We start from the raw sequence: 25152 nt of genomic DNA on the forward strand, positions 1-25152 counted from the left end.
AGGCATCGGCAAATTTGGATAGTGGTTCTAAAATTGAACGAATACCCGATACAATCGGGCGTCCAGGAGGACTCTGTAATGATTTGTGTATTTTCGGTATAGTATAAAAATACGGAATTACTGGGTTTTTATTGATCAAAAATGCTCCCTCTTTTGGGGTTATCCAGTCATGGATCAAAGCTTCCTCAACCATGCTTGTGATGTTAACACGTAACCTTTCGGTAGGGTCAATCTCAATTCTTTTGTAATTGCGGTCTTCAGTCAGTAATCTTAGACATTCATTTCTATATGCCTCTGAGTCCTGTATCACTACTCCTCCGCCTTTATCCGCGGGTTTTATGGTGATTGAAATGTCATTGGCTAATGTTCTTGTTGCTTCTTGTTCAATTTTGGTAGTATTATGGAATACTCTGGATGTTGTGGGGTCCAGGTCGTCGAGTTCTCTCAGGACAGCCTTTTCAAACGCCAAAAGTTCTACTGGTAGCATTGCAGGTAGAGGCGTGAATGTAGATTTTTTATGTAGGCCTGTGTCTCCTCTTTGAGAATCTTTGGATGTTTTATCTTGAAAAAATACTTCCAATTTTAATTTTCTTATGAATTCGTTCATTTCGCAAATAAGTGCAAATTTATCCAGCGTAGGAGTAGGTACATAACCTAGACCTTTTTCCAGGACTTGTGTCTCAACTGTGGATAAGGTTCTTTTAGATAGGTTGACAACGATGCTTGCGGATTGTTCATTGTTCAAGATTTTTGCTGATCGGGGAGGCCCATGCTCCTGGTGTTCATTCGTGTTGATGTTAGGGGTTGTGCCCATTGTACGTTGTTCTTTCCTTTGTGACGTCCTCTTTGTTGTCCTCTGCCCCGGCCTAAAAAATACCCTCTTTGATTTTGTCCTTCATTCTGGAACCCTGGATTCCAGAAAGGAAAGGGTTGGGGTTGGAATTGATGAGGTCCCATCGTAGGGCCATAATAGAAAGGTGGAACTCCAAAAGGTGAAGGTTGATATTGGTGCCACCTATGACCACCTCTGTTTCCTGAGGGGTTGTTAACCTGTCTCCGTACTCTGTTATTGTTCCTTCTTCCAGTGCTATAGTCTGAACTATCAGAACCTGTGTCGGATACGTCTGAGTCAGTGTTGTAACCAGGATTCCTGTTTGTCGGTTGGTAATCATCTCTGGTGTAGGGATATATTTGATCATGTTTAAAGTTTTTTACATCTTTTTTGTATTTTTGGTATTTCGACTCCTTCAGAGCGATCTCAAAGTCAGCCATCTCCTTATTCAGATCTTCTAACCTTTTCTTTAATTCTGCTGGTGTTTGGAAAGATTTTAGTTTAACTTCGATTGTATGAATTTCATCTTTAAGTTCGTTGGCTAGTCTGGTAGCTGTTTTAATGATTAGTACAAGCCAGTCTCTCGTACAGTGCCAAGATATTAGGGACCAGTCTTTGATGAATGCCTTGTCATTCTGAAAGATAAAGGGTTCATTTCTCACAATGAGTCCTCGAGGAGCCGCATTAGATCGTAGATATTCTGACATCATGACGCCGTGTAGGATTGTTTTGACTTGATTCCGTTTTAGTTCTGATAGTTCATCCCAACATTGGGTAGCTTCTGTACTGTCTCTGGGATTAATACCTGAGAGAGGTCCCATAGTAGCAAGGACTCTTTCAACCTCCTCATCTGAGTAGGTCAGTCCTGTGAACTCCGCCATGTGTTCAAGCTAACGTGTGTCTATGTGTTATTGTGAAACTTGTGATATTGAGTGGAAAGAACCAAGTGAATGGGTATTGGAAACTCCTGCAGCTTTCGCTATCTCTATGATTTAGTCTCACGCATTGAATAGAAAGATCTACTTGCGCTTAACTTGCTTCCTTAAATCATGTTCTAGATATCTAGAGCCTCCCTGCCCCAGCAACACCATGGAGTAGAATTATACCTCCTGAAAAGTTGGTTTTACCCGTGCAATCTACCGCAGCCTTGTGTTCTGTGTATTTGTGTGTATATGTCTATGTGTTTGCACTTGATTCACTTAAGCACTTATTAAATATGCACCTTTATTTTCTGAGAAATATAAGAATTTTTAAACACGTAAAAGAAATGTAAAGTGATTATGGTCCCTAGTCCACATTAATTTGTGGACTTTGGGAGTGCAACTAATCCTTATGTGTCATTGTATCTTCATACAGAAACTACGACCCAATACTTCTAAGAAATCCTGGTAACATGGGTATCGTATGTATTTAACAAACCAAATTGGTTAAAAACAGTACAAATTAGTAGTTTGTCTGTAAAACCTCGGAGTGGTACACGCAAGGCTGGTCCTTGTGCGGTCCTGAGGAAGTGGTTGGGGTAACCACGAAACATGTCGACCAAGTAATTAGGGACAGGCACACATAACGTTACTGTACTCTATTACTAGCCCCATTTTAATGTACATTTACCGGATAGGAGCAGAATAAAATTAGGGTTCACTATCCAGGTAATTTTTATTGTTTTTCCTTTTTCACTCCACACAGCACAGCACAACACATCACTACACATAGTTGAAAATATAAAGTGCTCCTGCGTATTTCGCTAAGTTGCAGCACGCCCCAGGCAGTAGATGCCTGGGAGGACCCCTATGATGAAGCATGTCACCCTGGGGCAACCCTAGGTGAGTGAGGGGACTCTAGAAAAACAAGTGTTTTTTCTAATGTAGGACTCTATTAATTATGGAGCACCTATCTTTTTCCAGGTAGGCTTTATTAGGATACTTTTTGGTTCCTTGTTTGACAGATATATTACAATAGGAGGAAAAAAGCCTACCTCCCTATCCTCCAACTCCTTTTCCTTTATTGTGGTTGTATTTACAGAGAAAGCTGCTGGAGTTTCCAATACCCATTCACTTGGTTCTTTCCACTCAATATCACAAGTTTCACAATAACACATAGACACACGTTAGCTTGAACACATGGCGGAGTTCACAGGACTGACCTACTCAGATGAGGAGGTTGAAAGAGTCCTTGCTACTATGGGACCTCTCTCAGGTATTAATCCCAGAGACAGTACAGAAGCTACCCAATGTTGGGATGAACTATCAGAACTAAAACGGAATCAAGTCAAAACAATCCTACACGGCGTCATGATGTCAGAATATCTACGATCTAATGCGGCTCCTCGAGGACTCATTGTGAGAAATGAACCCTTTATCTTTCAGAATGACAAGGCATTCATCAAAGACTGGTCCCTAATATCTTGGCACTGTACGAGAGACTGGCTTGTACTAATCATTAAAACAGCTACCAGACTAGCCAACGAACTTAAAGATGAAATTCATACAATCGAAGTTAAACTAAAATCTTTCCAAACACCAGCAGAATTAAAGAAAAGGTTAGAAGATCTGAATAAGGAGATGGCTGACTTTGAGATCGCTCTGAAGGAGTCGAAATACCAAAAATACAAAAAAGATGTAAAAAACTTTAAACATGATCAAATATATCCCTACACCAGAGATGATTACCAACCGACAAACAGGAATCCTGGTTACAACACTGACTCAGACGTATCCGACACAGGTTCTGATAGTTCAGACTATAGCACTGGAAGAAGGAACAATAACAGAGTACGGAGACAGGTTAACAACCCCTCAGGAAACAGAGGTGGTCATAGGTGGCACCAATATCAACCTTCACCTTTTGGAGTTCCACCTTTCTATTATGGCCCTACGATGGGACCTCATCAATTCCAACCCCAACCCTTTCCTTTCTGGAATCCAGGGTTCCAGAATGAAGGACAAAATCAAAGAGGGTATTTTTTAGGCCGGGGCAGAGGACAACAAAGAGGACGTCACAAAGGAAAGAACAACGTACAATGGGCACAACCCCTAACATCAACACGAATGAACACCAGGAGCATGGGCCTCCCCGATCAGCAAACATCTTGAACAATGAACAATCCGCAAGCATCGTTGTCAACCTATCTAAAAGAACCTTATCCACAGTTGAGACACAAGTCCTGGAAAAAGGTCTAGGTTATGTACCTACTCCTACGCTGGATAAATTTGCACTTATTTGCGAAATGAACGAATTCATAAGAAAATTAAAATTGGAAGTATTTTTTCAAGATAAAACATCCAAAGATTCTCAAAGAGGAGACACAGGCTTACATAAAAAATCTACATTCACGCCTCTACCTGCAATGCTACCAGTAGAACTTTTGGCGTTTGAAAAGGCTGTCCTGAGAGAACTCGACGACCTGGACCCCACAACATCCAGAGTATTCCATAATACTACCAAAATTGAACAAGAAGCAACAAGAACATTAGCCAATGACATTTCAATCACCATAAAACCCGCGGATAAAGGCGGAGGAGTAGTGATACAGGACTCAGAGGCATGTAGAAATGAATGTCTAAGATTACTGACTGAAGACCGCAATTACAAAAGAATTGAGATTGACCCTACCGAAAGGTTACGTGTTAACATCACAAGCATGGTTGAGGAAGCTTTGATCCATGACTGGATAACCCCAAAAGAGGGAGCATTTTTGATCAATAAAAACCCAGTAATTCCGTATTTTTATACTATACCGAAAATACACAAATCATTACAGAGTCCTCCTGGACGCCCGATTGTATCGGGTATTGGTTCAATTTTAGAACCACTATCCAAATTTGCCGATGCCTTTTTACGTCCTATTGTACAAGCAACGAGTACTTATCTCAAAGATACCAAATCAACCCTGGCATTATTGAAGGAATTGGATTTTGATCCAACCACAAACATTCTTGTTTCCCTCGATGTGGAAAGTTTATATACGAGTCTTCCGCACAATGAAACCATGAGTATACTGGAAGATACTCTATACCAGAGTATGTGGCCATATAAGACACCACAACATTTTGTACTGGATTGTTGTAAATTGGCCTTACAAGAAAATTTCTTCAGGTTTGAACATCTTATGTTCAAACAACAACACGGTACCAGCATGGGAAGCACTTTTGCTCCAAGTGTGGATGGCCTCTACGTTCACCATCTGGAAATCAATAAGATCCTAAATGCCGTCAACCCCCATCGAAGTAAGATACAAGGATGGTGGAGATACATCGACGATATACTCATGATATGGAAAGGGAATGAAAATGAAGCACTGGATTTCCTCATGTGGCTTAATGAACAAGATTGTTTTTTAAAATTTACACATACCATGAGTAGATCAGAACTAGTATTTCTTGACCTCAATATTCACGTTTCCAGTGAAGGTTTGCGGACAACTACCCATTTTAAATCTACTGCAAAGAATTGCCTCCTCAGATATGACAGTTTTCACCCCAGACATTTGAAAGCCAATTTACCTTATGGACAATTCCTAAGGCTGAGAAGGAACTGTTCAGAGAAATCCGATTATGTTGAACAAGCAAAAGATCTGTCATTGAAGCTACAGCAAAGAAGATATCCAAGATCTATTATAAGACAAGCACAAAAGAGGGCAGGCAACAATAACAGAGAAGCATTGTTGGAGACATATGAAAAAGAAATATCGGAACAACCTAAACGTCCCATTTGCATAACAACGTACAACACAATGTCGGACCAAGTAACAAAAGTGGTGAAGAAACACTGGTCCACCCTCAATAGCAGTGGTCTTAACATACCTTTACCAATGTTTTCACATAAAAGGAGTAAAAACCTGAAGGACATTCTGGTACATACACGCCCAATGACACAACAAATCAGCCAGCAGATAAGCAATCTCCCTGAAGGCCACCATCCATGTGGTAATTGCAGTGTATGCCATTTAACCAAGAAAACCACAAGATTCACTTTCAATACAGGGGCAACCTGGGACCTTAGAACTTTTACAAACTGTCAAACCACTGGAACAGTATATTTAATCACTTGTCCATGTAACCTCCACTACGAGGGAATGACCACCAGGAAAACCACAACCAGAATTAGTGAACATCGCAGCACCATCCGATGTCTGAGGTCTAGCACAAGAATGACTAACCATTTCTTAGAGAAAAAACATTCTCCTAATGATATGCAATGGATTATTATTGAAAAAATAAGATCTGGTGATAATCTTGAGCAACGTCTACATGTAAAAGAACAAAGATGGGTGTACAAACTACATACGGATACCCAAGGTCTCAATGACAATATCCCATGGAATGCATTGAACCAATGAGTAAGACCACCTGTTGAAAAACATTTGAATGGCTTAAATATGAGTAAACCATCTCTGTAAAACTTTTTGAATAAGGAACCTAATCATCAACGCTAACAAAAAACCCTTGTATGAATAAGTATAAAAACCCATCAATATATAAATTTGGTCAACATTGCAACTTTAAAGAGACGTTCAAATCCTTTGTTAAAATACCTTCACTTGAAAAACGAGAACAATACATGTCGCATATTCCACCCTTTAATACAAGGAGAATATATGTAACACGCTTATCAGTAATATTCTAAAAAACTCATACTGGGATTAAGTTTGCATTGACGAATATTATCGTGTGTTGGGTGATATATGCCACTAAAAGAATGACTTATTCACCACTCCAAGATGGCACCCTAAAAAACACCACATGGCTGACAAGTACAACTTCTGTCTCACATTATACCTAGTCAGCACAAGAATTATATATCCAACACTTTTACTAGCAGCATTGAGGGTAAAATAAACTCAACCTCGAATGAAGTTCACATTTACGAGTTTTATCATGTGTTGGGTCCTATGAGCCATCTAAAAGAATGATTCATTCACCACTCCAAGATGGCACCTAAAAAACGATACGGATGAATAATCATCTTTTCACTCGAGTTTGGTTGATAAGTACAACCTCGGTTTTTTGGTCATGTACAACCGCGATGATCTTAAATCACAGTCCATTTTCCTTGTTTAAGAACTATATGCTAGCTTCTTAGCTGAATGGCAATATCTAAGCTTGATTCATTCACCACTCCAAGATGGCGCCTAAAAAACGATACGGATGAATAATCATCTTTTCACTCAAGCTTGGTTGATAAGTACAACCTCGGTTTTTGGGTCATGTACAACCGCGATGATCTTAAATCACAGTACAATTTCCTTATTTAAGAACTAAATGCTAGCTTCTTAGCTGAATGGCAATATCTAAGCTTCATTCTGTCCTAAATATAACAAAAATACATATCGATTCACCACTGTAAGATGGCGCCCAAAACCACTCGGGCATCCACACCTGTGAATCGTTCACTAATTTTCCCGCCAATAGAAACATTTAAAAGCGAGCACCGATGGAATCACAACAATATGCGGTGTTCCTGGGAGCTACTAGGTGTAAAAGCTGACGGTGCAATCTAGACAAGTAAGTTGGCGAAAAATACCGAGACGAATCTCTATGATTTAGTCTCACGCATTGAATAGAAAGATCTACTTGCGCTTAACTTGCTTCCTTAAATCATGTTCTAGATATCTAGCGCCTCCCTGCCCCAGCAACACCATGGAGTAGAATTATACCTCCTGAAAAGTAGGTTTTACCCGTGCAATCTACCGCAGCCTTGTGTTCTGTGTATTTGTGTGTATATGTCTATGTGTTTGCACTTGATTCCCTTAAGCACTTATTAAATATTTATTTTCTGAGAAATATAAGAATTTTTAAACACGTAAAAGAAATGTAAAGTGATTATGGTCCCTAGTCCACATTAATTTGTGGACTTTGGGAGTGCAACTAATCCTTATGTGTCATTGTATCTTCATACAGAAACTACGACCCAATACTTCTAAGAAATCCTGGTAACATGGGTATCGTATGTATTTAACAAACCAAATTGGTTAAAAACAGTACAAATTAGTAGTTTGTCTGTAAAAACTCGGAGTGGTACACGCAAGGCTGGTCCTTGTGCGGTCCTGAGGAAGTGGTTGGGGTAACCACGAAACATGTCGACCAAGTAATTAGGGACAGGCACACATAACGTTACTGTACTCTATTACTAGCCCCATTTTAATGTACATTTACCGGATAGGAGCAGAATAAAATTAGGGTTCACTATCCAGGTAATTTTTATTGTTTTTCCTTTTTCATTCCACACAGCACAGCACAACACATCACTACACATAGTTGAAAATATAAAGTGCTCCTACGTATTTCGCCAAGTTGCAGCACGCCCCAGGCAGTAGATGCCTGGGAGGACCCCTATGATGAAGCATGTCACCCTGGGGCAACCCTAGGTGAGTGAGGGGTCTCTAGAAAAACAAGTGTTTTTTCTAATGTAGGACTCTATTAATCATGGAGCACCTATCTTTTTCCAGGTAGGCTTTATTAGGATACTTTTTGGTTCCTTGTTTGACAGATACACTTAGAAATGAGTCAGGACCAAACCCTTTTGTACTTAGGAAGTTCCAGGGCTTGCACCCACAGGAGCACCGGAGTAATCGTGTTACCTCATCCAGGGAAGCCGGGTGCATAGGTGTCTTTTGGTGTAGGGTCGCGTCGTCGATTTCAATGGGAGCTGGCGAAGAAGTGCTGCTGCCGTGAAGATGCGAAGTGTCCGAAGAGATCCAAGCCTGGATCAAAGATGAGAAGAACCTGAAAGCAGAGGGGACAGAGTCTGGGTCACTAGCCAGTGACCAGGAAGGCGATGGACAGATGCCCACCGATGTCAGGCGATTTCAGGTGAAAGAGGTGAAGCTTGACTCTTCAGCCACGAGGACCAGGAGGCGTCAAGGATGACCAGAAGCTGGATTCGAGTTGTCTCATGAAGGATGTCGAGTGCTGCAGCATCGGTGCCCGAATTGGACACAACAAGCCTTGGCAACAGCAACCCACGCAGAAACGAGAAAGATGCTTCGGTGCAGACCAGCAAGATCTGTGAGACTCACCACTTGGTAGGGAGTCGGGGCACGTCTGGAGCAATCAGGGAAGTCCAAGGAAATTCAAAGTTACCCCCTCATGGACCTACCAGTCAACGGACCAGGGATCGCGAAGGGACCTCGAGATGAAACACAAAATGGCAGCCAATGGGTCACTCGAAAAGACCAGGCTGACAATCTTCGGTGGATTCAGTGCTCGAGGTGGGGGCTACAAGTCAGCCTAAGCACGACTTCAAGAGACGTCGAGAAGTCAATGCACTTGCAAAAGTGCACAGTGACCAGGAGTTCCGGTTCTACGCTACTCACAAGGGCTGCGGGTCTCAGCTTTGCTGGGGACTCGGGTTGGCCTCTGAGATGTCTGGAAATCCTCTTCCTGGGCTCAAAATCTTCGGAGCCCGGCGGGAGCTTCAATAAAGCAGACCGGCAAATTGCTTTGTTGGTGCCTGCCAAGCAGGGAAGTCACTCCTTGACCCCAAGGAAGATTTCTTCAGTCCTCTGATCATTAGCAGAGCATCAAAGGTCCAGGATTTGGCTTCAGAGTTTCATCCAGGGTAATCTAAAGTTCTGGTTACAGAGGTTCCTTACTTATAACTAAGGAAAGGGTTGGACTAGCTCTGGGGACCCACCTAAAGGAGGGTTTGGAAAGAGGGGTGGTTACACCCATTTCCTTTATCCAGTTTCATGCCAGAGCAGGGGCTGGAAGCCCCTGAACCGGTCTGAGCTGGACTATGCACAGGGACTCCAAATGTGCCCCCAGTGCAGGACTTCAAAGCACTCAGAGAGTGCTCCCACCCAGCCCCAATACACATAATCCTGTCTGGGAGGTGGTTACACCTCCCTGTGACAGGAAACCTATTGTACAGGCTTCCCCTGCCGGAGTTTTGGTCAGCAGTAGGAGGCCAGACTTGTGTCTGTGGCTGCAGCATCAATTTTGTGATGCCAGGGCTCTATTAAGTTACTACCGGGTATACCAGTGCTGCCATGTCTCTCCCTCTAGAAGGGTCGGATGGGGGTATGATTCCAAGATGTTTGACACCAAACACAACATGTTTCCGTGCAGCCAGTCCAAAGTTAGCATTTACCGTTTGGTTATAATGCACTTAAGAGTATATGGTCAGGCTGCACTACTGACAACCCCGGAGAAGAGATTCCGAAGGCTGCAGAGGGGCTCAGCTCATGCCTGGGCACCCCCTCACATATAACCAAGCACCCTGCCTTCAGGATTGGTAAGGCCTGCCATAGGGGTGACTGATAGGTTGGTATGTGCAGTATATGGTGAGATATAGTGATCCTAAATATCTCAGTAAGGGGTGCATGCACCACCTTACTCAGGCTGCAGTAGCAGACCTTTGGTGTCATTTTGGGTGGCTTTCCAGGGGTGGCACAATATATGCTTCAGCCCCTGGTAGGCCTCTGCGGTACCTATGCCCTAGGTACATAGTATACCATCTACTAGGGACTTATAAGGGCTCCTCAGATCCAATCTGAACTGTACCTAAAGTACATGGAATTATTTTAGAGAGGAAGCAGTTAGGCTGGGGCCCTGAATAGCAGGGTCCCAGCAAGACTAAAGTCGAAAAACAGTGAAACACCAGCAAAAAGTGGGGGTAAACATGTGAAGTAGATCCTACTCTCCTACACTGGCATTGAGAAACAATGCTTGTCATACTCCTGCTGGCTCCTATGGGGAGCTCAGTAACCAAAACCAGTAATGATAAGACAGTTTTCATTGGGAATACTCCTTTACCATGTGGTAATAGTATTGGCTAATAATATTCCTAAAGTGTAATAACATGTTCACTGTGTGCATTAACTACACTGTAGAGCATGTTTTTATTGATAGACTAATCCTATTGGTGAATAAAGGCTTTCGATAAGGATGGTACCTCATTCAAAATGTCTGTGTCATCGACATTAATGCTGCAATGGCGTCTCTGCAGGAATTTTTCTTTCCCATTTACATTTGTGCTGTTAAGAATAAGCAATTGGTTCTGCCTTCCATCCTAGTACTCCGACCACATGCCTGTTGTTGCAGCCCCAACATGCCTCATGCTGATCCTTCCTGCTGAATCAATGCACTGTCTCAGTTTGCTCTACCCAACTGCAGCCTCCCACACACGTGCAGCACACTGAAGCCGTGGGAGCAAGATTCACCGTTATTGGGTTAGCCCAGACCACACTACTCAATTTTGACTATAAAATGGGAAAAAGAGCGACAGGCTTAGCCAATTTTTAAATGTAAGCAATTATATCTATTTTACGATTAGACAATGCTGTTATTTTTTATTGTGAAATCTCTGCTCCTGTCCTTTCTGATAATACAGTGCACACTCTCCTGTTGAACTGTCCCATTTACACCCTGCTAATTCTGCTCACTAGTGCAGGGTAAAGATCTATGAAGATGGTGGAGTGTGATATTACCCCCAAATTCCAGCGAGAATTATGAATAAACAGATTTCTTGTAAGTGGTTTCAAGGAGAGTGTGCATCTCCCCTGAGAATTTTTTGAAACTTTTGTGGTCAAATATGCTAAAACACCACAGACTCTTAAACGGTATTCATTAAATATTCCAGTTATTTCATTGTGCACCAACCTGGCCTTTTTCTAATATCATAGGTCACAAATTACTTCCACTATACCAAGGTCAGCACTTTTTAATGGGTGAGGAACTTATGCCAAGAAGTGCATACAATATGATGGTGCCAGAAATTTGCCATGGATACTTCAGCCATAGTTATCAGAAATTCCCTTTGGCATACAAGGGTCACCATTTTGCCATTGACACCCCCTGTAAAACAAGTACAAGATCTCTTATGACAAGAATTACCTCAACTATCAGTTCCAGTATTTTACTATGGATCCACCCCATATGCTTAGAGTTACGTGCATCATGCCAGGGCCTTCAGCCGGTGTGGTGGCACCTGTTCTGTATTCCTGCCACTGGGTATGGTGGGGCTTGTGGCTTTCTCAATTTGGCAGTTCGAGTGCCCACAGCTAATGATTGTGTCTGAATTGAAGTATGTCAAGGCCTGCAGTTTGCCATAGGTAACGCCTTCTAGCCATATGCCATTATTGCCCTTGTTCATAAGGCAATAACAACCTTCAGTGTGCGAGCTTAGCAGCACACTTGGAAGCATAACACACATACACATACAAACACTAACTCTCACACACACATTCAGTTTCCCAAACTCTCAAACTCATTTTCACTATATCTCTTGCACTCTCTTTTGTACATTTGTACTCTGTCTCACACACACACACACAAACACGCACACAGCCACTCACACTTCCATTAGTCAATCAGCTTTAATTGTGTTAGAAAGGCTTGCATTGCTGCTTCTGATATACCTGTCTTGCCGTTTTGTGAAGCTAAATAAAAACATATTCTCTGTACACTATTCAAAAATAATAACATGTTGCCTTGTCAATGTTTGTTACAAGTTTGATGTTAATAAAAGTGCACTTCCTTAAAATGGCTGTACAGGACTTATATTTGGTCTCACATATAGATCAAGCAGTTACAGTATTACAAATGAACTAATCCACTTTCTTACATGTAATATTATAGCATCCGATTGATCTTATGAAATGCTTAACTTCTTCAGCAACCATGAATTTTATCCAGCAACATGCCGCATTTTGGAATTTTCAGACCCTTCGTACAATGTAAAAAAAGAAATTACATATCCCGGAATGAAGCGTTGTGGTGAATGGAAAGCCAGGATTGGCTAAAGCTGTCCCTTGATTCTCAATCCACCGCCATACCCCCAAGCCTCAGCCCTAGTTTCCCTCATCACACCATCCCACATTCTTAGTCCGCTCACCCCAGCTCCATTGTTGCAGATGGAATTAAGTAGGCATCTAGTACTACGGAAAGAGGCTGGCCCTTGTAGAAGTATGTATATAGTCATGAGAGTTGTGCAGTTTTTACATGTGCAGAGTAAGAGTTGTCATCATGTAAGCGCTGGGTGATGGTAAATAGTGTGAGTGAGTGCAGTGTGAGTGGTGCAAGTGTAGGGTGAATAATGTGCCAATGTGAGTGTAGCATGTGCTACATGAACACATTGTCAGAGGAGGGTCCATGTGAGTGTTGAATGAGAGGAGTGCATGTAGAGAGAGAGGAATGAGTACAGGGTGATGTGAACGGGTAAATGCAGGGTGGGTGGTGTGCCTGTGTGTGATTCCAGGGTGAGCATTGGGAGTTATAGGGGACCCTCAAGAGTGACTACTGAGTACATGGTCAGAGGATTTAGTGCAGGGTGAGTGGTGTATTCCCTGTGAGTTCTGGCAGACTATTGTGCTTGTGTGCAGGCAAGGTGAACAGAGTGGCTGCGTGAGTGCATGCTGAAAGGTGTGCTTGTGAGAATGCAGGGTGAGAGGAGGAAGTGCACGATTAGCGGTGTGACTCCAGGGTGACTGATTTGCCTGTTTGAGTGGTGTGAGTGCAGAGTGAGTGGTGCGCCGATTTGAGTGAAGGGTGAACTGCGTGAGTGACAGAAGTGCCAATGGAAGTCAGTGATTTGACCATATGAGTTTGGGTGCAGGTGAAAGTGCAGAGTGGGAGGAATTAATACATGGTGAGGGATGTACTTGTTTGAGTGAGCTTGCAGGCTGCGCATAAAGTGGTAGGTGAGTGAAGTGTCACATGAATGCAGGGTGAGCAGTGTGTTAGTATGACTGCAGGGTGAGTGCAGGGTAAACAGTGTGAGTGCATTATGAGTAGTGTGAGTGCTGTGTGGCAACTGTGAGTGCAGGGTGAGTGTGAAGGTGAAGGGTGGGCAGTGAGAATAAGGAGTGTGAAGTCTGAGGCAGGCTGTATTCCTAGACACTGGAGTAATTCAGCATGTTATTGATGGTTGGCGAGTAGGGTTTCAAATGTAAGATAAATTGTTGCTTTAATGGCCTCAATCAGGGATGGATGGTGGCGGAAATAAATAATTTGTTCATCTTTCAAAAAACTCTCAGTCTTGGCATTGAGTTGCCAGCTGCCGGGATCTCTACCGGCACGACGGGTATTTTAATGTCCCAGAGAGTACAAAAATAAGCAAACGCACATAAAGCCTGTATTTTTAGCTTTTATCTGTACATACTTCAAGCAGCAAATATAAATAGAAAGCCTTTTTAAATGTGTTCAAGAGCTGTGTTAATGATCCATAATTAATATTTAAAGTAAACAAAGAAAGAAAAATCATGTTACAAATGAATACATACAGCTTGGTTTACAGCCCTATTTAGTATCATGGCCAGGCTTTTGCAGACTCTTTAAACAACAATTGGCTGGTATTTTTCTCTTGGAAAGGTGGCAGACTTACTCATAATATGCCTTTTCACTAATGCATTCTCCCACCTTGGCAGTAAAAATAAAATACAAATGTAAGGAATAGGAAGAGTGGGGACCCAGGGGGCGGGTGGTTGGGAGGGGTTTACTGGCACCAGTGTAAAATACAAATCCTTGTCAACCAGTTCACAAAGGCATGTACATGGTCTTTTAAAGACCTGTGAAATACTCCGGTGAGCCTGAGAAAAGACACTGCCTGGCCAGCCAACAGCAGTTCGGGAACTGTGTCTGTCCTGGAAGCTGCAGCAGCCCCGGCTGAGACACACGATGGGGGAGGGGGCAGGCGATGGGAGGGATTGAGGGCTAAAGCCCTTTTAGCCCTGTGGGCATTGTGCGCTTGGGGGCCACCAGTGTCATTGTGCACTGACTCCCCCACCCAAATCCCAAGCACATGGAGGGTTCTTCCTACCCCTTCTCCCAGGGAACACATTACTTCCCCACTGCCATACTGCACTGCAGAGGAGACATATGCCCCCTGCTATAGAAGCTACAGTGTGGCTGGAGTTATTTATGGGCTCTTCTGTCTGCAACTTGACAGATATAAATGCATAAATAATGTGAATGTGAAAGGGTGGGTGGGTGAGGGAGTGAAAGGGTAGATGGATGGGTGAGTAAAACGGTGGCTGCATAGATGTATGGATGAATGAGTGAAAGGATGGGTGTAAAGATGGGTGAGTGAAAGAATAGGTGGAGGAGTGAAAGGGACGGTCAATTTATTGAAAACTGAAAGGGGGACGGATGGATTGGTGAAAGGGGGGATGGATGATGAGAGAAAAGATAGATGGATGAGTGAGTGAGTGAACGTATGGATGGCTGAATAATAGATGGATGGGTGGATGGGCAGAATGAAAAGGTGGATAGATTAAGCAAAAGGATGAAAGGATAGACGAGTGAACAGATTGATATTGGGGCATCGTAAACCCCAAACTTTAGCAGTTATAGCCGGGGTGGAGATCTTGATGGGCTTCTTCTGTCTCCAACTTAGTAGACAAAAGTGAGTCAGAGGGTGAAAGAATGGATGGATGGATGTATGGATGGATGGATGTTTGGATGGATGTGTGAGTGAAAGGATAGATGGGTGGATGAAAGAATAGATGGGTAGATGGATAGATTAATAAGTGAAAGGATGGATGTAAGGTTGGATGAGTGAAAGAATGGATGGATGAGTGGAAGGGAGAGTGAATAGATGGATGAGAGGGTGGAGGGATGGATGAGTGAAAAGGAGGGTGAATGGATGGATGGATGGATGGATGGATGGATGGATGGATGGATGGATGGATGGATGGATGGATGGATGGATGGATGGATGGATGGATGGAGGATGGATAGAAGGATGGATGGATTTATCAGTGAGTTGGGTGAGTGAAAGGATGGATGGATGGATGAGATGAGTGAAAGGGAGAATGGATGGATGGATGGAAGTTTGAGTGAAAGAATGGATGGGTGGATGATGAATAGATGGGTAGTTGGATAGATGAATGAGTGAAAGGATGGATGTAAGGATGGATGAGGGAACGAATGGATGGATGAGTGGAAGGGAGAGTGAATGGATGGATGAAAGGGTGGAGGGATGGATGAGTGAAAGGGAGGGTTGATGGATGGATGGGTGAAAAAATTCTGGGTGAAAGGATGAATTGATGAGTGAAAGAGTGGATGGATGGATGATGAGAGAAAGAATGGACTGATGGATGGATAGATGGATGGATTTATTAGTGAGTTAAAGAATGGATGGGTGAGTGAAAGGATGGATGGATGGTATGAGTGAAAGGATGTATGGATGAGTGAAAGGATGGATGAGGAGAAAAAAGATGGATGAGTGAAATAATGGATGGATGAATAAAAGAGAGGATGAATGGATGGACGGATGACTGAAAGTATGAATGTATGAGTGAGTGAAAGAATGGATGGATGTGGGAAAGGGGAAATGGACGAATGAGCAGATGGATGGGTGAAAGGTTGAATGGATGAGTGAAAGGATGGATGTCATAGTGAAATGCTGGATAAGTGAAAGGGAGGATGTATGGTTGAGTGAAAGGATGGATGGCTGGATGGCTGGATGGATAAGTGAAAGGGTGGATGAGTGATGGATAAGTGAACCGGTGGATAGATAGATAGATAGATAGATAGATAGATAGATAGATAGATAGATAGATAGATAGATAGATAGATAGATAGATAGATAGATAGATAGATAGATAGATAGATAGATAGATAGATAGATAGATAGATAGATAGATAGATAGATAGATAGATAGATAGATAGATAGATAGATAGATAGATAGATAGATGATTGGAGATGGTTGGATAGGTTTGGATATCGATGGGCGGAAAGACGGAATGGTGAAAGACTGAATGATGGATGAAAGAATAAATGGATGACAACATTTAAAGGTGAAATGGTGCATATTAGCATGTTGATGGAAGGATGAATGGAAAGATGCTTGCATGGAAGACACAAGAGAGCTCTTCTAGGGAGGGTCATGATGATTTGCTTTGTTGGCTTGGTGCCATATGATCTTTGGTTCGAAGTGTTTTTATTTTTTATTTTCGGGCTATTTCCTTGCTGTGCTGCACTAGCCGTGAGCTGCAGCAAGGAAACACAAATGTTGACGATTGACAACCATCTGACCTGGATTAAACCCTGTGGAGGCAGATAGGCAGTCAGAATTTTGCCCCCCCCCCCCCCCCTGCAAATTATCTCCTAATACCCAATGCACCGGAATTTTTTTACAGATGAGCTTTTAAGGGATTAAATGTGATCTGAATCTGATGTCTCTGGTTTATGTACTTTAAGTTGTATACATTACATGAATACAGTATTTTCTCCATAGAGTCTTTAATGTGAAGTTTTCGTTTCTTCAAGCTGAATAATTTTTTCTGACTTTTGAAAACAATATTTAAGAAGGCTTGTTTGTAATTTTCTTTCAAGATCCAATCAATATTATTTTGATCCGTTGTCTCAGGGCCCATAAAAGGAGTGGGACCCTCAGGCCGAAGCCTACTTTGCCTATTTGGTAATCCAGAACTGACAACCATGTCCGAATGCTTCTCTATGGCAGAGGTCTAACGCTGGATCCAACAGCAGAGTAGAAAACAGTGGTGCATGGTGCAGCTGAACGCACTTCACCTGGCCACCATCACCATGCCTGTAGCCCTATGCAGCAGAGCATTTTAGCTGAATCATGGGACCATCTATTCACACCCATCTTTTTAAAAAGTTGCTAATTTGTGTTTTAAAAGGCTCATGAGGTTTTTAAAACATTTGCAAGCAATATTCACAGGCTTCCAACTTCTCAAACCACTACAGTGCCTGTCAACGGTATTGCCCTCGAAAAATACAAATAAATTCCTGTAAATGTGGTTATGTATGCGTATAAACTCTGCCTTTGGTTGCGACATAATGCAAAACAATGAACCTGACTAATATTTCCTCATTCTATATACCATACCTTGGATTTTGGTATATACACACATTGGTAATTCGAGATATATATATTGAGATGTAAATGCAATACGCTATCTGGGGATAGGATAGTGCTAATGAAACACAGCAAAGTATTGGCCAGTTTTAGGAACCATACCTGAGAGATCTCGTCCTACTCCCAGTGCAAGGCCATCTTTAATCCAGAGCACTATGCCATGGTACCCAGGGATGGCACAGAGGAGGCTCACAGGCTGCCCAGCTACCACCACTTGGTCCTGAGGCTGCTGAGCAAAAGATGACGACTGTCCTGGGAGGATGAGAAGTAAAGGAAAGCCAATCTCAGATCAAATAAAAACATGTAAAAAGCATTACTGATCAAGGCCTCAGAAAATAACGCACATTACACTTAAAGACACCAGTCACTAAAGGCACAGCTCAGTTAAATCTTCGCAGCGTTTTTTTGTTTGTTTGTTTTTTAGCAAGAAATAAATAACAAAGGAACGGTGCTCACAGCGCTTGTAAGATTTTGATAAAGTGTCTTTTGAGCAATAAAAACTGAGATAATAATAACAATGCTGATATGTTCTTTCTTACAAAATGACTATGTCCTATCTTTTAGTAAAAAATAGCATTCTGATATCAGGAATGTTCGAGGTCCTCATGTAATTAGTGGTGATTGGGCAGCTCTCAAGCCATGAACTGTCTTTTCCTACTTTAATCCAAGAGGCACGGGAAGGTCTGATATGCTCAGAAGCAGAGGAGCAACTAGAGACAAGTTTTGGGGGGGATGGGGGGAATAAGAAAAAGTTTCGGGGGCGCGGGGGCTGAATCTTTAAGCAATAGGCAGAGTAGGAGCTGCAGGGGCTCTTAGAAAGGGGTGAAACAACAGCAAGGCCTCATTAACATGCAAATGGTCTTTGAAAGACCTGTGAAGTGCTCGGGTGCGGCTGTCTGTGTGCCCGGGAAGCCGTCTCATCATCCCGGGCTCCACACACGACGGGGGGGGGGGGGGCTTGTAATGTTGTCCCTTCCTTCCTGATGTGTCCCCCCACAGAAGACAACTCTCGTAGGTGTGGTTGAAGGGTTTATTCTAGATATACAGATACACAGCAGGAGCGCCGATCTGGAGCTCCGATCGTTATTCGAATCGGCGCGCTAATGCCGATTCTAAAATGGCCGCCGCCGGAAGTCCAGTGACGTCACGCGCCGTGCGCGCTGCGGACTAGACCGCAACACCACATCTCCCTCCTTTACAAACACAAAAGTCTCAGTCCCACCTTCACACCAGAACAGTTTTACTTGTGGTCCAGGCTGAACTCCTCGAATCTTCGTGGCAGCATTATTCTCCTCCCGCAGCGTGTCCTCCTGCTTCCTGCGCCTGCGGTAGGGGTGTTGCTCCCCCCACTCGGGATCGCCTCCCCACTCGCTTCTCGTGGTTCAAGACCGCCCAACTCTGTCTCTTGGTCACTTAGTCCTGGAGTCTCGGCACCTCCACCTCTTGGACTCCAGGTTCCTTTGGGAACGCTTCCTGCTTCTCCCTCTGGTCTCCTACACTCCCCTTTTCCCGCCGGTGTGGACTCGGCTCCTGCCCTGCTGTCCGGCTCCATGTTCAGCTCGGCTTCATCGGCCCTGGTACATCTAGCCATCCGGTCTTGTGCCCATATCTTCCCGTCGCTCAGTAAGGCTGATGTGGAATAGGGTTCCACCACTTGGAATGGGGGCGTGAACTTGCTGTCCCCCTTCCTTCCTGGTGCCGGCAGTTTCACCCTTACCCACTCTCCTTTCTCCAGGGCGACTTCCTTGGTGTTATGCCTTGCGTCGTAGTAGTTAGTGTACACAGCTTGCGCCTTCTCCAAGTTCCTGCGCACCACAGCCGGTGACCAATGACTCTGCACAGTGAGCTTCTTCCAGGCCACATTGTCTCGGGTGAACGGTTCTCTTCCTCACAGTATGCGGAATGGGCTGTAACCTGTGGACGAGGGAGTTATCCGGTAAGTCCATAGCAGGCGCTTGAGTTCTTTCTCCCAGCTTGCTCCCTGCCCGATGGCAGCTTGCACTGACCCCATTATCACCCTGTTGAATCTCTCTACTGCTCCGTTCCCCGCAGGATGGTACACAGGCGTGCGCCTGACGGTTATCCCGTTTCTGTCCATGAAGGCCTCCCATTTGGTCGACGTGAACTGTGGGCCGTTGTCACTGAGGATTCCTTTGGGGATCCCTTCTCTGGTGAACACCTCCGTGAGGAATCCCAAGATGGTATCTGTCTCTGCGTTTTCGTCCACATGGACTTCTGGCCACTTCGAGTACCTGTCCACGACCACGGTGAGGTACTTCTGGTTACCACTGGCGTCTTGTATGGGGCCCAGAACATCTATAGAGATCTCTTCCCACGGGTTTTCCGGGCAGTCGAAGTGTCCCAGCGGTGGACGTAGCATTTTCTGCGTCTTGTCTGCGTTGCTGCATTGCTCACATGACCTGACGTGCCTTTCCACGGCAAGGTCCAACCCAGGCCACCAATAATCCTCCTTCACTCTACCCTTCGTTTTCACGATTCCTAAATGACCTTCGTGTGCAATGGCCACCACTCTGGGTCGCAGCGCCAACGGGGGTACTACTTTGTTGCTCCGGAACAGGAAACACGGGTTGTCCCCCAGCGACAGTTCTTCTCTGACCTCCCAGTATTGTTTGAGTTCTTCTCCGAGTAACCTCTTCTCCGGCCACCCCTGCGTCACATATGTCTTGACAGCCTTCACCTTCTCGTCAGACCCGTACTCTTCTTCCCATTCCTGCTTGCTGATGGCCTTTTCGTGATCGCCCATGAACGCCACTGCGTACTCTGCCCAATTTTCTGCGTCTTGCGCTTCTGCTGATTCCTTCGCGGCCGCCCTGCTCAGGTAGTCCGCCACTCGGTTCCTGGTGCCTGGGATGTACTCCACGTCGTACACGTAGTCGAGGAGTCGCAGCGTCATCTTTGCGATCCTTGGCGTAGCGTGCTCATGGCCGTTGGATGTGAGGACCTTTACCAGGGGTTTGTGGTCTGTTCGTAAGAGGAACCGTCCTCCCCACAAAAACTGTCGGAACCTTTCCACTGCCCACACGACGGCTAGCATTTCTTTTTCGATCACGCTGAATTTGCGTTCATTGTCTGCCAACGTGCGGGACGCGAAGCTGATCGTCGCTGTCATTCTTTGTGCAGACCTTTGCGTTAGCACGGCTCCTAAGCCTCGGTGGCTCGCGTCTGTGGTCAGGGTCGTGGGGGCTGCTGGGTCGAACCCTTGAATGGGTATGGCTTTGCATATTTCTCTTTTCATCCCCTCGAACTCCATCTGTTGTTCCTCCTTCCATGTGAACGCTGTTTTGTCTTTCAGGATCGATCTCAGGTGGTATGTCTTTGATGCAAAGTGGGATACGAACTTGCTGTAGAACTCAGCCATCCCTAAGAATGTCCGTACTTCCTCCTTGCTTGTGGGTGTGGGTGCATCCCTGATGGCTGCCACGTTGGAGGCTTTGGGTTTTATGCCTTCCTGGCTGATTTCGTGCCCTAGGTACGTGACACTTTCCAGTCCAAACTTGCACTTGTCCCACTGGGCCGTGAGCCCGTTCTGCTCTAGTACTGTCAGGACGCCTGCTAGCCTCCGGTCATGTTCTTCCTTGGAGGCGCCCATCACCAAGATGTCGTCCTGGAAGAACTGGATTCCCTCCATCTTGTTGAACAGGCGGTACATCAATTTTTGGAAGACTGCCGCTGCTGAGGCAAGTCCGAACGGCATCCGTAGGAATTTGTAGCACCCGAACGGTGTTATGAACGATGTGAGGTGGCTGCACGATTTGAGGAGTGCGATCTGGTGATACGCAGATGTCAAGTCTACTGTGGAGAACCACCTGGCGCCCTTGGTCTTGGCTAACATCTCGTTGATGCGGGGAAGTGGGAACTTATCCACCACGATGTTTTTGTTGAGTTCTCTGAGGTCTACACACAACCTCACCTTCCCGTTCGGCTTCTGCGCCACTACTAAGGGGGCCAACCATTCCGCGTTGTCTATGGCCTCGATGATCCCGTTGTCCTCTAACCTCTGCAGTTCCTCCTGTACTGCCTCCCTGGTGCGGAACGGGATGTTTCGCACTTTGTGGGACACCGGTCGGGCTCCTTCCTTGAGGTTAATTTTGTGCGTGAACTTGGTGAGCTTCCCTATGTCGTCTCTGAAGACTTCTGGGAACTCCTCCTTCCACTGCCTTGCTCCCACTCCGGGGTCTTCTTCCATCATGAGTACCTGTACACGGCCTCCCGGATTCAGTTTTATTCCCAGCTTCCCTTGATCTTTCCATCCCAACACCGATGGTCCCTTTTCTGCCACGTACAGCTTTCCTTCGCACGTTCTGCCCTTGAAGTCAAATGTTAGGGGGCAGTACCCTACCATGGGTATGGGTTCCCCGGTGAATGTCACCGGATGGATGTCCGTTGGGCGCAGTTGGTGAGTGTTAGCCGGTGCGAAGTCCTCTTCCCATATCTTCTTCTTTATGATCGTGTAGGGGGAACCTGAGTCGGCGACCATGGTGACTCCTACTCCCCCGATGGTCATGTCACACCTCGGTTTCTTGTCGACCGCGCCGTCGATCCCCAGGATCTGGTCTTCAATCATCAGGATCTCATCGTCCTCCTCTTGGCATTCCTGCTCTTCCTCCTTGCACGACTCCTGTGCTACGTACTTCACTTGCTGCCTTGGCGTTTTCCTTCGACACACTCTTTCATAATGACCCACCAGACCACAGTATGCACACTTAGCTCGGAACGCTGGGCACCCTTTGTCGTTGGCGGCGTGTCTTTCACTGCCACATCTGTAGCACGTGTTGGTGCTCCCTTGTCCCTGTGTCTGCTGTTTCGCGCCCCGGGCCACGGGCTTCCTGTGCTGTCGCGTGTTGTGCTGCTCTGCCGCCTGTCTCTCACGGCTTTTCCTATCTTCTATCCTGCACACCGCTTGTTCTGGGAGTCGGTCCTTCTTTGCTGTCTCCGCGCACCTCTTGGACATTTCTGCTTTCTTCACCATGGCTACCACGGTCTTAAGGGGTTCATGTCCATTAGCCCACAACTTGTCCTGGATGGACGCGTTCGCTGCATGCATTACTATTTGGTCCCTGATCAACTCTTCCTGGAAGGCTCCAAATTTGCACGTTAGGGCAAGCTTCTGTAACGCCGCCACATACTGATCAATCGTTTCCCCTTTCTGTTGCGCTCTGTGGTAGAAGTTGTACCTGTCGACAGCTACGCATACGGTTGGGCGGTAATGGGCGTCCATATCGTCGATCGCGTGCTGAAACACATTATCGTCTGCTGCGGGCCGCACTACCTTCACCAAATCGTCGTACACTCTCTGGCCTGCAGGGCCCAAATGGTGTAGCAGTATCCTCTTCCTGCGCGTGCTTGGGAACTCTGCGCCGCTCTCCTCCTCTTACGCGAACAAGAAATTCAAGAAATACGGCTTCCAATCCTCCCACGGCATATCCGGAACCCCTGCTTTTGTGAGGAAAGGTACCGGGTTTGGCAAACCTGTCGATGTGGCACTCATCTTGCTCCTTGCCTCCGTTCGCCGCGGTCTTGGGCTCGAGCTTCTCGACCCCCGGGTGCTGTCGGGGCTGCCTTCGCCTGGGTCGTCTTCTCGGTCGGATTTGCTGCTTCTCGCGTTGCGTCCTGTGACCCCTGCCACGGTGTGTGTGTGTGCTTCGCCACGCAGACTCTCCCTGGCGCTGTTCCGCACCGCTGGGCTGCTGCTGACCGGGGCCGGGCTCAGGTGTGACCCGTCGGACTAGATGCGCGCCCTCCTCTTCCCTCCGAGACACTGCCGCGCTCCTGCTGGTCGGGGTGGTGACCGTGGATGTAGATGGCGTGATAACCACGAGGCACACACTGTGGAGGCAGCGCTGGGCCGTTTCACCTCCTCGTCGCCATTGTAATGTTGTCCCTTCCTTCCTGATGTGTCCCCCCACAGAAGACAACTCTCGTAGGTGTGGTTGAAGGGTTTATTCTAGATATACAGATACACAGCAGGAGCGCCGATCTGGAGCTCCGATCGTTATTCGAATCGGCGCGCTAATGCCGATTCTAAAATGGCCGCCGCCGGAAGTCCGGTGACGTCACGCGCCGTGCGCGCTGCGGACTAGACCGCAACACCACAGGGCTCAGTTTTCATTACGCCAGTGGGTTGGTGGCTGCCCTGGGAGATCGGCGCAGTGGCGCAGTGACGGGCAAGAGACCGCTGGTGAAGTGGGAAGCCCCCCCTGCTGCATCGTGATGGAGACTCGCAGCTGTGTCGCCCGCTGTCGAGCCCTGCTTGTTGAGGGTAGGGAGCCTCACGGAGCCTCAGTTCTACCTGCCAGTGGTGAGCCCGAGTGAGTGCTGGGTGCGCGGTCTGCGCGGCGGCGCTGAGACCTGCAAGAGGCCGTAGATGGTGTGGGAGGCCCCCCCCCCGCTGAAGTGCAATGGAGATTTGTGGCCGCGGCAACGGCTGCTGAGACCTGCAGGTGCCGCTTGTGAGGAGGAGGGTGCCCCATGGAGCCTTGATTCTGTCAGCCGGTGGTGGGCCTTGTTGAGTGCGGGTTGCGGTGAGGGCGTTACGTGCCACGACCCGGCCAGGCCCTCTGCGGCAGTGATACGCGTGGAGGCCTGCGGCTGTCTGGTCAGATCTGGCGACGGTGAGGTAGCGCAGAGGAGGACACAGGCCATTGTTGGAGGGGTGAGAGGGGTTCCCCCCCTTTTTCATAGACTGGCAGAGGTTTATGGTCATGACACCTGCTGTTGAGACCTGCGGGTGCCGACTACGAGGAGGAGGGAGCCTGTGGGTGAGACAGCCAGCTCCCTGTGCCTCCTGCCTTTGAGTGACTCTGTGTACTGATACATGGATACCCTTCTGAGACTCACATTGTCCTGGCTTGGGGGGGAGATTGTTACTGGACACTGCCCTGCCCACCTATTGCGGTAATACACCAGACGGCTGGTAGCTGCAATATGGGACCTTGCGGGTGCTGAGCAAAGAAAAGAGGGCACATGCGGGGTGAGACGCCTAGCTCCTTGTGTCTCCTGTTTCACTCCCCCATGGAAAAACGATACGACAGTGCTGGCACACGTTTGTGACTTGTCCATTGCCTTGGTGGTGATGGGGGAACTTTTCATTGAGTACTGCCCTGCTCCTCTGCTCTGGTGAGGTGGTTGCACTGTGGATTCCCTCCGCTGGCGCGGCAGTGCTGTCACTGCAGACACTCGGCTCCCTGCGTCCCATGCTGCAATGAAGGGATGAATGAAGGGGACTCAACCACGGACTTACCTTGCTGGTGCCTGGTGTAAATAATCACTTGAGTCTAGGCCCTTGTAGTGCAGTAACAGGATGGTGTGTGCAACTGGCATGCCTGTGTGATTCTATCCCGATTTAAGGGGGCGCTATCGGTCCGCTAAGTTATGCTATGGAGGGCTTGTCAATAGTTCAGCCAAGATGGCAAACGATAGGGAGCCTAAAACTACTAAACAAGGAAAACTGGTTCGCTTTGCGAAAGTCAT

At 46.1% G+C, this 25152-nt stretch overlaps 1 protein-coding gene across 1 annotated transcript in view; it reads right to left on the bottom strand.

Annotated features, from left to right (window-relative positions):
* The window catches only part of KIRREL3 (kirre like nephrin family adhesion molecule 3), a 4147526-nt gene that overhangs the window by 3731442 nt on the left and 390932 nt on the right, over positions 1–25152 (bottom strand). Inside the window, exon 3 of the mRNA XM_085647174.1 lies at positions 17764–17913. Coding sequence (XP_085503300.1) covers positions 17764–17913 — 150 coding nt within the window. The remainder of the gene's footprint in view (positions 1–17763; positions 17914–25152) is intronic.

This window comes from Triturus cristatus, chromosome 3_2, assembly GCF_964204655.1.
Source record: "Triturus cristatus chromosome 3_2, aTriCri1.1, whole genome shotgun sequence".
Taxonomy (NCBI): domain Eukaryota; kingdom Metazoa; phylum Chordata; class Amphibia; order Caudata; family Salamandridae; genus Triturus; species Triturus cristatus.